Source organism: Leuciscus leuciscus (assembly GCF_965113295.1).
Source record: "Leuciscus leuciscus genome assembly, chromosome: 21".
NCBI lineage: Eukaryota > Metazoa > Chordata > Actinopteri > Cypriniformes > Leuciscidae > Leuciscus > Leuciscus leuciscus.
In genome coordinates this window covers 12,912,463-12,929,984 of record NC_138745.1, presented here as the reverse complement: position 1 = coordinate 12,929,984, position 17,522 = coordinate 12,912,463, and the positions used below count along the sequence as shown (strand labels likewise).

General features: G+C 39.3%; 1 protein-coding gene and 1 long non-coding RNA gene across 2 annotated transcripts in view; both read left to right on the top strand.

Annotated features, from left to right (window-relative positions):
* Positions 1-14,196, top strand: part of avl9 (AVL9 homolog (S. cerevisiase)) — a 71,559-nt gene extending 57,363 nt beyond the window's left edge. Inside the window, exon 16 of the mRNA XM_082152752.1 lies at positions 13,546-14,196. Coding sequence (XP_082008878.1) covers positions 13,546-13,658 — 113 coding nt within the window. The 3' untranslated portion in view covers positions 13,659-14,196. The remainder of the gene's footprint in view (positions 1-13,545) is intronic.
* On the top strand, positions 2-13,173 carry LOC309485895. The gene is made up of 3 exons (XR_014201316.1): positions 2-3,123; positions 7,556-8,262; positions 9,614-13,173. It is a non-coding gene; the product is annotated as an uncharacterized lncRNA (long non-coding RNA).
* Positions 14,197-17,522: the final 3,326 nt, after the last annotated feature.

Sequence of the window (17,522 nt, the reverse complement as noted above, 5' to 3'; positions counted from 1 at the left end):
ATTAACAATAGATTCATTAGTTCACTTGTTAATTCTTTCTTATTTCACATTGAATTTATTTCCCATACAATCTGTTCCAGCAGTACAAAACAGCCACACTGTGCATGTAGTTCATGCCATTTACAGTGCCTTGTGAAAGTATTCATACCTTGCATTTTTTCCCCCACATTTTGCATGTTGCAACCTTATGCTAAAATGTTTTGTTTTTTTTACATCAATCTGCACTTCATAGCACATAATGACAAAGCAAAATACAAATTTGTGAAAACGTATTGCAAATTTGTTAAAAAGTAAAAACTGAAATGATTACAACACTTAACTCATTGCTTGGTTGAAGCACCCAAACTTTGCATATCTTAATTGGGACCATCAGTGAACAGCCATTTTTAGGTCTTAGGTTTAATTGGGTTCACCTTCAGGATATGGCTTGATAGGATTGATAGGAGTTCAGCCAGAATTAGGGATGCACAATTTAGGGAAATTCGATTAAAAAAATTTATATAAATATATATTATTTTTATAAAAATCTTTGACAATAATTTCTTAATTTTTTGTCAAAAAAAAAAAAAAAAAACTTCTGTAAACCTCTACACTAGAAAAAAACGTATTGATTCGCATATGTCTAAATTCACATATAAATTTATTTAGAGAGAAGTACTATTTTTCCTATTTTCACCCAAAATAGGGTGATGTGATTGTGAGCATTATTGAGTACACATATGTAATGTTTTGTGGGTTTCATTCATGCTGGAAGTCCACAAGTGAGACCCCTTGAAGTCATAAAACTTATGAGGTTTCAGGAAATCCCTTTTATGGACAAAGTCATGCAGATATTGCTGCAGCAGCAGCTGAATAAAACACAGATAGAGACATATTGAACAATGAAATTAAGACAATAAACATACGATTGCGTCAATATATGGTTTATCTTTGTTCTTCAAGCCATCTGGGGTATTTTCATAAGAATAAAATATATTTATAATACAATGCTAATCAACATAGCCTTTATCACTGTAGAATACTTTAAAATAATATAATCTCTGCCTCTTTCTGTGATAGGAAGCCACATCTGATCACAAAAGTTATTTAAAACACTTGACTGATGTTATAAAGTGAATGGAGTAAAAACGTCATTAAATGTTCTCTTTTGTTGGACAACAGGCTTGTAAATGCTTCTCATCACAAGTTGGGATCGATGTTTGGTGCATGTTCCTTTTTCAAATAAATGCACATTGTAAGTGACTTAATCTCACAGGGCTTGCAGAGATGGTGCAGCCTTTACTGCGATCGAGCCGCTCTGAACAGAGTGTTGCGCATATATTTAAAAATCACAGCCTTTGCGATTTTATTATCGCACTAAGCTAAATCACTATTTGGATTTTATTTCGCTTTAATCGTGCTGCCCTAGCCAGAATGACCATCAGGTTATTGGTCACCTCTCTTTCCAAGGCCCTTCTTTCCCTGTTGTTCAGTTTGGCTGGGCAGCCAACTCTTGGAAGAGTACTGGTTGTTCCATACTTCTTCCATTAAGAATCATGGAAGCCACTGTGCTCTCTTCAGTGCAGCGGAAATGTTTTTTTGTAACCTTCCCCAGATCATTGCCTTGACACATTCCTGTCTATGAGCTCTAGACACAGTTCTTTTGACCTTGTGGCGTAGTTTTTGCTCTGATATATGCCTTTTCATCTGTTAGACCTGTATAGTGTCAACATGGTTTGCAAATACTCACAAAGAAGACGGAGTACCAATAAGCAGTCTTTATTATTAACCCACATAAGGAAAAAGCATAGGGAAAAAACAAAAGCATATAATCCATAAACGAGAAATGACCAAAATATGACTGGGGCTATCCACCTTATTTTTTAATGTGGAAGTAAGCTATTTTCTGTGGATGTGCGAGACTTCCAATTCATTAGCTGCTATAGGGAAGTAACGAGAAGAATAACAAAGTGCAGTAAACGGTAAAACTATTTGCGCTACAAAACAATGTGTTTATAATTATGGCAGTACATTAAAATAATATGGTAAGAAATACAAGTTTGCAGTATCAAGCAGGATAACGAGCTGTTTCGTACAGCTAAAAATAATTGTAAGCAGATGACACCGAAAGCCAGACACGACTGAAGGACCGGAAGGCCAAGGCGGAGTCGCTGGGAACCATCTCACAAGGCCTAGCTGTTGGTGGGGAAACCGGAGGCAGAGCCGGAGAGCTGGAGGGAGTTAGCGGTGAGGGCAGAACCGAGGATCTGAGAAACACCAGCAGAGAAGGTGAATCCACATAAGTGGACAGAGAGAACAGAACCAAGGTGTCAGACTGGACCAACGAAAGAGCTAGGATCATAGGAGGAGGAAGGACTCCAGGCAGAACCAGACCATCCAAATTGCTGTGCAGGACCAGAGGAGAAGAAGATAGTTTGAGGGTGGGGACAAGGATGAGACCTGCATCCGTGGACCAAATCAATAAAGGAATTATCCTTCCCTGGCTCTGAGATAGACTGGGGCCACAAGCTCTGATTACTGGATAGACGTAGGCTCTGGCCCCGGGACGGAAATGGTTGGCGGTTCTTGCTCCAGGATGGAAATGGTGGCTGACTCTTGAGTCCATAGCAAGAGTAGGCACTAGTGTGGGGTCCGTGGCAGACTTGTGCGTTGTCTCTGGGTCCGTGGTGGGCGCGGGGCTGACGGAGCTCTTCCTTCTCTGCCTCACAGATGCTGAAGGGATTATTATGTAGGATCACCCACTCTACATATCTAGCAAACATCCCTCAAGGACCTTCTCTAGGCAGGCGTGCCTTGGACCGCCCGTTGAAGCTGGTATTAAAAAACACACAGAGGGAGCAGTCTGGATAGTGTGTTAGGCACACCAGGTCTAAAAAAATCCCTTGTGTTGTCCTTGAGGAAACGATCCTCTGGGTCAAAGAGTAGGAGGCAAGTGGCCGGTAAGTCTATCTTTATATTATGTCTTTGTTGGTTAGTTCTTCTGTCAGCATGGTTTGAAAACACTCACAAAGAAGATAAAAGCAGGAGATCTCAGGAACAAACAAAGGGAAAATGCAAAACCACATAATCCATAAGCGAGAACCGACAAATCACGACTGCAAACCAAGGGCTATAAACACAGTAGTGCAGCAGATTAGTAAAAAAATCGTTCACATTGGTATAGAAGCATGAAATTTGGCACATATACTCTCTAAGGGCCACTATTTTGGAAAAAGGCGTTGGCCACTCAAAAATTCAATATGGCGGCCACTTTTCAAAATGGCCGCCATTGCTATTCAATGCTTAATATAAATTATTCAAACAGTGATCCAAGCATAAAATTTGATACAAATACTCTCTAAAGGACATAGAAAAAGATGAAAGTTAATAGAAAAGTTAATAGAAAAAGATGCTTGTCCCTCAAAAATTCAAGATGGCCGCCATTTTTAAAGATGGCCACCGTTCCTGTCGAATATTAATTATTTTAAGTGTTCAAATGGTGATGCAAGCATAAAATTAGGCAAAAATACTCTTCAAGGAACACTCTTTTGGAAAAAGGTATGTGCCACTCAAAAATTCAGGATGGCCACCATTTTCAAGATGGCCACCATTTCTGTCAAATAGTCATAATGTCTGCTTTGTCTGCCTCCTCTCCTTTGACCTGTCCAGCTTAGTTAAACTTGCCAGGGATATAAAATCCCCGCCGGCATAGGTCTCAGGTTCATTGGAGCACACAAGCCTCTCCACCACGGCAAGGTGTAGTCCACAGAGACGAAGTGCCACTGTTAAAAAAGGATACGCTGCTGGTACAGGTTGCACATACAGTGGGGAGAACAAGTATTTGATACACTGCTGATTTTGAAGGTTTTCCTGCTTACAAAGCATGTAGAGGTCTGTAATTTTTATCATAGGTACATTTCAACTGTGAGAGACGGAATCTAAAACAAAAATCCAGAAAATCACAATGTATGATTTTTAAATAATTAATTTGAATTTTATTGCATGACATAAGTATTTGATCACCTACCAACCAGTAAGAATTTCGGCTCTTACAGACCTGTTAGTTTTTCTTTAAGAAGCCCTCCTGTTCTCCACTCATTACCTGTATTAACTGCATCTGTTTGAACTTGTTACCTCTATAAAAGACCTGTCCACACACTCAATCAAACAGACTCCAACCTCTCCACAATGGCCAAAACCAGAGAGCTAAGGACATCAGGGATACAATTGTAGACATGCACAAGGCTGGGATGGGCTACAGGACAATAGGCAAGCAGCTTGGTGAGAAGGCAACAACTGTTGGCGCAATTATTAAAAAATGGAAGAAGTTCAAGATGACGGTCAATCTCCCTCGGTCTGGGGCACCATGCAAGATCTCACCTCGTGGGGCATCAATGATCATGAGGAAGGTGAGGGATCAACCCAGAACTACACGGCAGGACCTGGTCAATGACCTGAAGAGAGCTGGGACCACAGTCTCAAAGAAAACCTTTAGTAACACACTACGCCGTCATGGATTAAAATCCTGCAGCGCACGCAATGTCCCTCTGCTCAAGCCAGTGCATGTTCAGGCCCATCTGAAGTTTGCCAATGACCATCTGGATGACCCAGAGGAGGAATGGGAGAAGGTCATGTGGTCTGATGAGACAAAAATAGAGCTTTTTGGTCTTAACTCCACTCGCCGTGTTTGGAGGAAGAAGAAGGATGAGTACAACCCCAAGAACACCATCCCAACCGTGAAGCATGGAGGTGGAAACATCATTCTTTGGGCTTGCTTTTCTGCAAAGGGTACAGGACGACTGCACCGCATTGAGGGGAGGATGGATGGGGCCATGTATCGCGAGATCTTGGCCAACAACCTCCTTCCCTCAGTAAGAGCATTGAAGATGGGTCGTGGCTGGGTCTTCCAGCATGACAACGACCCGAAACACACAGCCAGGGCAACTAAGGAGTGGCTTCGTAAGAAGCATCTCAAGGTCCTGGAGTGGCCTAGCCAGTCTCCAGACCTGAACCCAATAGAAAATCTTTGGAGGGAGCTGAAAGTCCGTATTGCCCAGCGACACCCCCGAAACCTGAAAGATCTGGAGAAGGTCTGTATGGAGGAGTGTGCCAAAATCCCTGCTGCAGTGTGTGCAAACCTGGTCAAGAACTACAGGAAACGTAGGTTCTCTATAATTGCAAACAAAGGTTTCTGTACCAAATATTAAGTTCTGCTTTTCTGATGTATCAAATACTTATGTCTTGCAATAAAATGCTAATTAATTACTTAAAAATCATACAATGTGATTTTCTGGATTTTTTTTTTTTTAGATTCCGTCACTCACAGTTGAAGAGTACCTATGATAAAAATTACAGACTTTTACATGCTTTGCAAGTGGGAAAACCTGCAAAATCAGCAGTGTATCAAATACTTGTTCTCCCCACTGTATCTGCGAGATGGAAGGCGGAAGGACCATCAGAATTGAGACTGGTTTCAACAATATAGGCGACCAGTTCAGAAAGAGCCATAGGAAATATGGCTGGTTGAATCGTTTCACTCTGTGACTCTTTCTCAAGCCTTCTGAGGTGCAGTTTCTATCTGTTGTAAAGATGAATGAGACACAAATGATGGTATTTCAGCTCCTGTGTAATGGCATCAGCACCACTTAGTTGAAACAATTTAGCATCATTCCGTGTTTGTGCACATTCATGTAGTCTGTCATTCAGTTGCAGTGTCATTACCTGACGTAGGTCAGATTCAGGAGATATGTTATCACAAAGAAAGCAAACCTGATCATCTAGACTTTTCTGCATCATGGTTCTGCGATGCTTTGTTTGGCCTTCATCTGTCTCACTACATTGAGCATCGGATTGTTGCTTCTGGGCACGAAGTAACTTTGTGTTGTTGAACCGAAGTCGACAATTGTGGTGATACTTCGCTTGGTTCCTTCTCAAAGTAGCTTCTATACCCCCACCTTCATCCAGTCGTTCCAGGTCCAGGGTCATTGTCATTTTGTTCATCTTGTGAAAGAGTGGAATGTTGGTGGCAATCATTTTATAGCCATCATGTTGAGAAACATGATGGGTAGGTGGTGATTGGAGGGTTTCCTTTGTGTCTGTCTGACAAAGACAACATTTCATCCAATCAGTTGGACTCTTGGCTGACATGGGATTTTCATTTGCCATTTTGGGGGTTTGTTGTCTGATTAAGGCCGAGGGGTTATCCTTTTACCACCTCAATCATAGACATAGTACACATTCAGGTATGGGATACCATAGATATCATATAATAAAGGCTAGATGTCTCGTGCGCACTGCTGGCCAATGGAGGTCGACGTCCGCACGTGGCGGCCATCTTACCACAGGGTGCTCGCTCACTCGTAACATGGTGCATGTACTTTTAAATAACCATAACTTGCTCAATTTTCTACCGATTTTCAAACGGTTTGGTTTGTTATAAACGTCAGAGATGTAATTATGATACTGCATACATATGAATAATTATAACAATGGACTTCCATATGAAAGAATTATAGCCACTTTAATAACGTTTGTAAGAAACCAAACCGTTTGTAAATCCGTCAAGATTTCAGTGAGATAAGAGGATTTGTGTGCGTGCTGATCACTCACCTTAATGCACAGCTTCCCTGTGGTAAGATGGCCACCGGTGATGCCGGAAGTGACTCCGCCTTAAGACATCTAGCCTTTATATGGATATCTATGTGGGATACAACTAGGTACGGGTCACCTACACCTAGCCCGATCATTCATCCAGTGCCATTTAAGTCCTGTGTGATCTGTACACCTTCCAGGTAAGCATACATGAACAAGTCATATATTGCCCCGCTTACCCTGGGCTCGGCTCTCCCGCGCTGGCACAACTTGTCAATTCAAATGCAGCTATCTAACTACGTCTATTACTAGCTAATTGATGAGGGACTGTTAGGCAGCATTTGGGACACTAAACTTAGCTATACTATTACTACTAGTCAAGAACTAGTGTAAGTAAAACTAGATCAGCTGACACTGAACCCCATGCTGAGTTCCACAGCAGTGAAGTCACCAGTGTTCCCTGGTTGTGTAATGACGTTCACTCTATTAAACAAAACCTTCCTTAACACATTAAATTGAGCTCTGACAGAAATGGTGGCCATCTTGAAAATGGTCGCCATCTTGAATTTGAGCGGCACACACCTTTTTCCATGATAATGTTCCTTGAAGAATATTTGTACCAAATTTCATGATAGCATCACCATTTGAAAAAAAGATGTAAGGATTCAAGAGAAATGGCGGCCATCTTGAAAAATGGTAGCCATCTTGAATTTTTGAGGGACAAGCACCGTTTTCCAAAAAAACATTCTGAAGAGAGTATTTTCACAAAATGTTATGCCTACATCACTGTTTTAACAATTGACATAATGAGCATTTTATAGAAATAGCGGCCATCTTGAAAAAATGGCCGCCATGTTGAATTTTTCGGTGGCCAACGCCTTTTTCCCAAAAAGTGACCCTTAGAGAGTATCTGTGCCAAATTTCATGCTTTTATACCAATTTGAACGATTCTCTTGAAATATGCCATTAATCTGCTGCACTACAGGGCAAACAAAGAAACTGAACAAAATACTGGTGAAATGGATAAAAATGGAAACTAATGTTACGACTGAGACAGATCAGACACACATATTTGTTATATTTAACATATTTACATTTACATTGTCATTTAGCAGACGCTTTTATCCAAAGCGACTTACAAATTAGGACTAAATTAAGCGAGTCATCATGAAGAAGCAAAAACAACGCAAGAAGTGCTCAAAATACAAAGTTCAGCCATTAGTCAGAGTAGCATAAACCCGATAAGTGAGGTTTTAAAGGGAAGGGGAAGGGATTATTATTATTTATTTTTTTATGAGGTTAAGTGCTCACGGAAGAGATGGGTTTTCAGCTGTCTTTTGAATGTTGTCAGGGATTCTGCATTCCGGATGAGGGTGGGGAGAGCGTTCCACCAGCATGGAACTGTGAATGAGAATGTTCTGGAAAGTGATTTTGTGGCTTTCTGTGATGGAACCACGAGACATTGCTCTTTGACCGATCGTAGGCTTCTGGTAGGGATGTAGACTCGTAGGAGTGAGTGAAAGTAGGAGGGAGCTGAGCCTGTGATAGATCTGTAAGCAAGCGTCAAAGCCTTGAACTTGATGCGAGCAGCAAGAGGTAGCCAGTGCAGAGAGATGAACAGAGGAGTGACGTGGGCCCTCTTGGGCTCGTTGAAGACAAGACGAGCTGAAGCATTCTGAATCATTTGTAGAGGTATAGGCTTGGGCGGTATTCGAATTTTGATACCGTCAAACCTCCTCCCTATTTTACCGGGGTATACGGTATTACCGTGACTAATTAAAAATTATGACATAATGGGCTCAGACGGCGTCACCAAACTGTTGGCTTGTGCCTACACCGTTCAGAAACTGAATGCCAGATCGGGCAAAAAATAAATAAAAAATCAAGCCCAACCCCTGCACGTTGTGTCTGAGTCAGGCCGACGGCATTAACTGTTATTATGAGCCGGAGCCCACCATTATTCAACATAATATCTGTGTGCGTGCAACAAGCAAAAAGTGCCTCTGTAATCCGGTGACACGTGTCCATTGATTTTTATTAATACAACTTTTCTGCAAAGATGGAAGTTGACGATCGCCATCTCTGTAGTGAACGCGCCTATAGAGAGAAATGCACATCATTACACAATCAGAGAGTGGCCTTTTTTTTTTCGTTTTGAATTGTTTCGTTTAAAGAAATTGACGATCGGCATCTGAACGCTATAGAGAGACATGCACATCATGGATTACAGAGAGTACGTTAGGCTAGTCTATTTATTTTCGTTTTGAATGGTTTCGTTTAATGAAATTGACGATCGCATCTCCGTATAAACGCGCCTAGAGAGAAATGCACATCATGGGTTACTCAGCCTAATCAGTGAGTAGCCTATTTCTTTCGTTTTGAATTGTTTCGTTTAAATACATTTCAAGCTTTATTTATATATATTTGCCATGTCTGTGAGGCATAGCCTACACTGAGTTTTGGTTAATTTATGAGATTTCAATGCAAGTGACCGCGGCATGCCCATCATGTCATGATTATCCAGGAAATTGGTTGATGAAAAATGTATTAAAATTAAGAAACAATATATACAAAACGAAATTCGTTTTAAAGAGGCCTTTTACAAAACGAAATTTATTGAAGTGGTCAAATCGTCTGACTCCCGATGCATCCCATCTTATTTGTGCCGTTCACTTTTCATAATCAACAAAGATGGAAAAAATAACATTATAATATTTTAACAAATACGAAACTTAATGCGCTTATTTAATGAACTCGAGAACAAAATGCATCCTGGCAGCAGTGAGTGGGCGGTTGTTTCGGAGATGCGACATTAGGTTAGAGGTGTTTACATCTCTTGTATTTACCGCCTCTCCCTTCTCATGCGGTTGGAACCAGAAATATTGCCAAACTGCAACCACACATAAGCAGTTTTTAGGCAATAAATAAATTATATATATTATAGGCTATATAAGTGCCGGTAATGACGGTATTGAAACTGATACCGGTGCTATTTTAAGATCCCGCGGTATCCGATATTACCGTAATACCGCCCAACCCTAAGTTGCACATGATGGAAGTCCGGCCAGAAGAGCATTGCAGTAGTCAAGCCTAGAAATGACCAGGGCCTGGACGAGAAGTTGTGTTGCATGCTCAGTAAGGAAAAGCCTGATCTTCCTGATGTTGTGCAGTGCAAACCTGCATGATCGAGCTGTCTTTGAAATGTGATCTGTGAAGGTCAGCTGGTCATCAAATGTTACTCCAAGATTTCTGACCGACCTTGATGGGGTGATTGATGATGATTCTAGCTGGATAGTGAAGTCGTGCTGTAGAGACGGATTGGCAGGGAGGACGAGAAGCTCAGTCTTTGCCAGGTTGAGCTGCAGGTGATGTTCCTTCATCCATGTGGAGATGTCCGCCAGACAGCTTGAGATCCGTGCAGCTACTGTGGGATCATCTGGTTGAAATGAGAGGAAGAGCTGTGTGTCATCAGCATAGCAGTGGTAGGAGAAACCATGTGCCTGTATGATGTGTCCCAGTGATGTGGTGTAGATGGAGAAGAGGAGGGGACCAAGAACTGAACCCTGAGGAACCCCTGTGGTCAGTTGATGTGCTCTGGATACCTCGCCTCTCCATGCGACCCTGAAGGACCTACCTGTGAGATAGCCCTCGAACCAGCGGAGGGAAGTTCCTGTGATGCCCAGTGATGAGAGGCTGGACATAAGGATCTGATGATTCACAGTGTCGAAGGCAGCAGACAGATCCAGGAGAATGAGGACTGAAGATTTGGAAGCAGCTTTTGCGATCCGTAGGGCTTCTGTGACCGACAGTAATGCAGTCTCAGTTGAATGCCTTTTCTTGAAGCCAGATTGGTTGACATCCAGCTGGTTGTTTTGAGACAAGAAGGATGTTACTTGGTTGAAAACAGCTCTTTCAAGTGTTTTCGCAATGAATGGTAGGAGAGAGATAGGTCTGTAATTCTCTACAGATGATGTTTAGTGTTGGTTTTTTAAGCAGTGGAGTAACCCGAGCCTGTTTGAATGCTGTAGGGAAAGTGCCAGTATGTAGGGATGAGTTTATGATGTGTGTGAGTGCTGGTAGAAGTGTGGGAGAGATGGCTTGTGGGAGAGATGGCTTGTAGAAGGTGTGAGGGGATGGGGTCTAGAGGGCAGGTGGTAGGATGACTGGAGAGGAGAAGTGTAGATACTTGTTATACAACATATAATCCATCAAGAACATCAGCATTGCGTGACTACATTTAATGCCCTTCCGATATTTATCCTTGTTTTCGCATGGGCCCAGTTGCAGTCTCTCTTTTTTCTGTAGCCACTCCGAAGTCTTTTGCATTTTACAACAGGTGAATCTCCAGTTGTCACTGGTGATTGTCGTTTGAACCTTTCTGGATCCGCCATCAAATTGATAAGTTTATATCAAGTGCTGTGAGAAAAGGCTATAAATCTCCACCTCCAACATCCTCGCACGCAATATAGCCTACTAGCCGAGACACTTTATGTGTACAGATGTGATGTAATGACGCAAAGACATGCTCGAATTTCCCACGAAAATCCACCAGTACCTCTGGAATTAAAAACATTATTACTAGCTTTCCATTTTGAATTGAGCTAAGGCAAGCAAATAGTTTTGGACACTGGCTGGTTATTTACTTGCACCCAAAAAAGCTACGGACTGCAGCTTTAGGTATCCCTACCTCTTTTAAGAAGGGTGTGTTAGAACTAAAAACCGATGGTTTGCTCAAGGCTGTTGATCTGCTGAATTTCAAACAATGCTATAACTTATTGCTTTCCTGTATTCTGCTTCAGCTCTCTCTCCATTGTTAAACTGTATGCATTTATGTGTGTGTATTTTAGATTAGTCTAAGTGTTAAGTCTAGTTAATAAAGTCTTGTTCGTGTCACATGTAAAGTTGTTTGTGGTTCGTGCTCATATACTGGATCATGCAGATTTTAGCTACATGCTCTGAGTAGTACTGTACAGTAAGAAAGTTATTTTCCTTACGCCGGAAATAAAAATTTCTTAAAATTAATAAATAATTTATACTGTATGTCTGCTGCTGGACAAACAGGTTAATTGATTGTGGTCTTAATTCTGCTACATCAAGTTAATTATATTTACTGATCCAAATATTTATAATTAGTTATAATTAATTATTTATAGTTCTCTTGAGCTAATTAGCTACACTAACAAGGAAGTAATGGGTAACTATGGCCATATACTAACGTTATTTTATGGAACATGGAAAATCAGCGTTCTTGAGAGCATCACTCAGCTCACTCTGGTTTTCTCAATATGTATATTATTTTAGACAACAATAAACGAAATATGTAATAAAACACCATTCTGTCTCTTTTCGTTTTCATTAAAAAAATCTTAAACATATTAATAGCCACACAAATGTGGTTCAGGCAAATGTGTACATTGATTATCTTCACTGCTGCATGTATATTATTTATGACAAAATAAAGTATAAAACACAACCCTGACTCTTTCCGTTTACATTTGTATTAAAAAAATATTAAACATATTAATATGTGGTTCAGGCCATGTGTGCACATGTACTCTGATAATCTTCACTGTAATAAAATGAAATATAACATTAAACACAACCCTGTCTCTTTTTGTTAAATGTCAGTTTTAATGATCAATAATAGCCATTATAAAAGTTGAGTAAAGGGTATAAGCTATACAATAAGAAATAAAGACAAGCAAACAATTAAAAAAGTCAGAGCTCTAAGTAGGCTACAACGGTACAGTTAAATAGCTTAAATGTATAACATTATTACACTTTTCTTTGCCCTCAGCCAAAACAATTTGACAGGGAACAAATGATAGATTCATGAGCCCACAGATTGCCCATTAGATATACACAATACAAATTATATCTCATGTTCAACCACTACAGAGACATCGGAGCCAGCGGCAAACGTCAGAAGCACTAGCAGAGGAACGGCTGTTCTCGGTGGGGTACATGAGTGCTGAACGCCTGGTGATCGCCTGGATCTCATAAGTCCAAAAACGTCAGATAGAATTTTCAAAAAAGTGCTGTCTTTCTAACCACAGATTTGAGCTTTAAACAACTATATTCTTGCCTGAAAAACTCTTAAAACTACATTTTGTGACACAATAACAGTAGTATTTTTAAATTACGTGGGTTTTCTCCTCTGCTATTGCTGCATGCTGGTAGGTGCAAGATGCATTCTGGGATACCTGGCTGACTCAAGTCCGCACAAGTCACCTCTCGAATGCATCTTTGATAAAAGGGGCGGATCAAGAACACATCCGGGGATTTAAACTGGACTTGGCTAGATGTGAACTTTGAATTGAAAGAGTACTTGGGCAGCGATTGATGACATTTCACAAGAACACAAGTACAGACAAAAACTAGTATTGAGAAACGGCTTGAAACTAAACAGAGTGGAGAAACAGGAACTAAAGGAAACCGAACAAAATGTCAAAATAAAACATAACAGAACATAATCATGACATTTAAACGCGTGTCTTTTTCAAATCATGTCCAATTAATAGAATTTGTAACAGCTTAACTCCAGTCAAAGTTTGCAATGTAATTATTTTTGTTTTTTAAATACATTTGCTAAGTTATCACTAATCTGGTATTTGCTTTGTCATTATGGGGTATGGAGCGTATATTGATATGAAAAACAAAATTATGATTTAAAGCATTTTAACAAGGTTGCAACATGACAAAATGAAAACAAATTTTTTGAATAGTGCTGAATTGAATAATTCGCAAGTTGCTGAAACAAGGAAAAGGAAATTGTTTGATTTTGAATGTATTAGAATGTGATGCTTTCCATATGTGCTATATAACAGGTCTTGGCTCATACTAGTTGTGATCCTAGAACTTTAAGTAATTATTGGTTTAATGGTTTTATTTATTTATTTATGAGCAACATGTTTTGTAGCTCCAGCAATTATTTCTTGCTTGGCTTAAATGTATTATTATTATTATTATTTTTAGGTCAGTCAGTAGGTGGAGCTTTGACCGTCGCTAAATCAGCCATGTCGTCCTGGTTCTCCATGCTGGCTCAGCCGACCGCAGCAGTCAGTGCATCTCCACAGTCTACGGACTGACGTCTACTTCTAAGTTCTAAAGAGAAGACAATACTGCAGACATTGCACACATCTCTATTGTTAGGAAATATAACAATGAAGATTTTTATAGAGAAAGAGAAAATGTAAAATAAAAAGAGGATTACAGCACCTTGATTTTAGATTTAGTACTCATTGTAGTAGTTTCATGGTAATAAATACTGTAATAAAAGCATTTACCTCTGATAAAATACACTATTTTCAGGTGTTCCGTTTGGGATTGTTAATGGTTATGGGACTGGGAAGTTATGGGAAATCATAAAACCTGTCTATTCTGAGATCAGGTTACCAAATGTTTTATAGGTATTTTTCCTATATGGCACACTGATTATCTCTAATGGCAAATGAAAAATAAACATTATGGTCACAATCGGCCTCTGTTACTTAAAGCTGTCGCTGTCCACTTTTCTCACAAATAAAGAAACAGTGGCACTATAGAGTCCTACAAATTGGACCTACATTGTGTTTAGATCAGTCCTATAATGCAATAAAGAGAATGCTTTAACAAATATAACACAAATCTGTGTGGTTTTCATTTATTGATGAAAATGACCCAGGAGTTACATTGTCCTAACCAGAAGATATGTGATAAGATTCCTGTGACAAGCAATTTGTCTGTCCCCACCTGTGGTCCACACCAGACTCCACACAGCAAAATCATAAAAAAATCACAGCCAATCAGAAGAACATGTGGGCGGGCTCTCTCTGCAAGCACACTGTAATAGATAAGTACATAGTCAAATTCATAAATATTGAACTACTTTAACATTATTAAAAATGCATACTGACTGAAAATATTTTTATAGAATATACTTGTTTGTTCACATAACTAACGTTTATCAGCATTTATTTAAAAACAAATCCATTATGAGTTCTACAAAGAGAAATTGTTGGATAATGTTAGACTAAGCCAGTTTTCCTTGCAAGTATAGATAGATAGATAGATAGATAGATAGATAGATAGATAGATAGATAGATAGATAGATAGATAGATAGATAGATAGATAGATAGATAGATAGATAGATAGATAGATAGATAGATAGATAGATAGACAGACAGACAGATAGACAGACAGACAGACAGACACTCACTTTGTATCATCTGCTGACAGTTATCCAGATAACTTTAATTCTGTCAGGACTACTATTGTCAAAGATGACTGACAATGAAAATTTGTTTACAATTTGGATTGGCGGTATGTTGTGGCAGGAGAGCAGCGATTACCCTCTCTTAGGGTAATCAGAACAGAACCAACATAAATGTATTGCAAATATTATTAATGTTCAGTGATTTATGTACAACATGATTCAAGAAAAAAAGAGTCTGATTTGAAGAGGAATATCAGAAGGACAAGTCCTGATTGGACGAAAGGATGAGTTGGGGAGGGAGGAGGGTAATTAGCTCCTGAGCAATGCGATAAAGCTGCTGATAATACTGAATGGACCTTATAGAGATGCTGTGATAAGCATCATATTCTAGGTAGCCATGGATCAGCTGAGATTCAGCGCATGCTTGAAGTTTCTAAAAAATATATAGCCTTTTGAAACCTCAATCCAGAATATCCATTGATCTCGGCACCATTTTAATTTCACCAACAAATCCTCTCTTTAAGTACAACCAAGTATCAAGTCAGATTTATTTGTATCGTGCTTCACAATACACATCGTTTCCAAGCAGCTTTACAGAAAGTCCTAATAGGTGTGTTCGACTTCATGTGGCTCCTGCGCAGACCGATTGGTATATGAAATCAAAGTACCGTGAGAGCGATTAGAGAGCAGATGGTTTCGTATGCTTTCAAATCGCTCTCGTGGTACTTTGATGTCATACACCGCATGAAGTCGAACACACCTACTGCTATTTCCATAGGTGAAGCATGTGTAAGGCTGGGCCTTCCCCTGGCTACGGGCTCGAGACTAGCGTAGAATTTTCTCACTCAAACCACTGACTGCTGCTACTTCTGATTGCTTTTAGAGGGAAAAGCTGCCCATAACTGCTGGTCTAGGATCAGTTTTCTCTGTAATAATAGCATATTGGCAAAACAAATTTGGTGGTTGTGCTCTTGAGAGCATCAAAGGTTTCTATTTACAACGTTTTTTGCTGTGTTGAGCAATGTAGCCAATCACATCACGTATCTGTTGGAATGTATCCCACCTTAGTGAAAAAAACCTAATTAATAAAACCTAAACCTGTTTAATACATTTATTTCATACTAAGTATACTACAAACCCATTTACATATTTACTAACATTACAGACTTACTGATATAATTATAATTCAACTTTATTTGGAGTACTTCTTTATTGCACAATGCACATTTCTTGATAGTAAGCCTTAAATTGTGTTTAATATTACTATTAGTAAGGATAGTATGATCTCTGTATACTATCAGTCTATTTAGGCGAATTCCAAACGGAAGTGAGCATGCCTACTCCCTTGAAGTGGGGACTTTTGACCGTTTGGAACTCACTTGGTGAAGAAAGCAATGAAAGACAACGTAATTTCTCTTCACCTGAGATGTTCCCATGACAACACAGTGCAGTGTCCATCAGCTGATTAGCTGTTCTTATAAACAGAAATTTCTTATTATTACTGTTAACATAACTGTTGTAAATAAATAAACATTTTATATAAAGTTTTTCAAATGTATGTTATGTGTGTGTGAGTGTATTTCTCTGTGCTCAACTCTAAAACTTGCTGTCTCATCTTTGGACTCTGCATTACCAAACACATTTCTTACCTATGTAACTTATTTAAACATAACATGGCAAAAATGTGTGAAATATATCACAAACAAAACAAAACAACTTGAATTACTTCCTTGAAGTGACCATCGCATGTACCCTTTGCCAACAGCCTTGTGAAGGGCCCTTCGTAAAGGGATCCAGTTGTTGTCCACTTTCATTTGGAACACCCCAACAAATGGTGTCCCCTTCCCAAAGTGCCCTTTAAGGGTGCAAAATGCAGTTTGGAATTTGCAGTTAAAGTATAGGGTACCTAAAGTATACTTGCAATAGTTCCACTTTATCACAATCAAATATAGCCTACTTAAGTATATCTTTAGTTGAACTTCAGCACTATTTCTGGATAACTAAAGTGCATTAAGTACAAAAGTAGTTGTTCCAATTTAGCAGACTTTAAGTATACAAATTTAGTAGGCCTATACAAAAAGTACAATTGCAGGGTATTTATATTAAAGGGATAGTTCACCCAAAAATGAAAATGCTGTCATCATTTACTCTTCCTCAAGTTGTTCCAAACCTGTATGACTTTCTTTCTTCTGCTGAACACAAAAGAAGATATTTTGAAGAAAGTCGGTAACCGAACGACTGATGGACCCCATTGACTTCCATAGTAGGAAAAAAAAAATACTATGGAAATCAATGGGGACCAGCAACTGTTTAATTATTAACCTTCTTTAAAATATCTTCTTTTGTGTTCAGCAGAAGAAAAAAAGTCATACAGGTTTGGAACAACTTGAGGAATAGTAAATGATGACAGCATTTTCATTTTTGGGTGAACTATCCCTTTAAGCACATAAATATGTAAATGTATTTGTAGTATACTTAGCATAAAATAAATGTATTTCAAATACATTTTAGTATATTTTTTTTTCACTAGGGCAATCAGACGTGTTTAAGTTCGAATCACCACTCAAAACGCCAGAGTTTTTGTCCAGTGCGGTGTTCTGCACGCTGCATATCCTCTCCTTATAAATTAACACATAACAAACAAAGTGTCTACATTGTAGTCTAAATAAGATTCATTATGCAGTCAGCGTAATCGATTAGCGGAACTTTGTGAGATCACGATGAACTGAGATAAGTGACAGCATTTTAGTGATTATA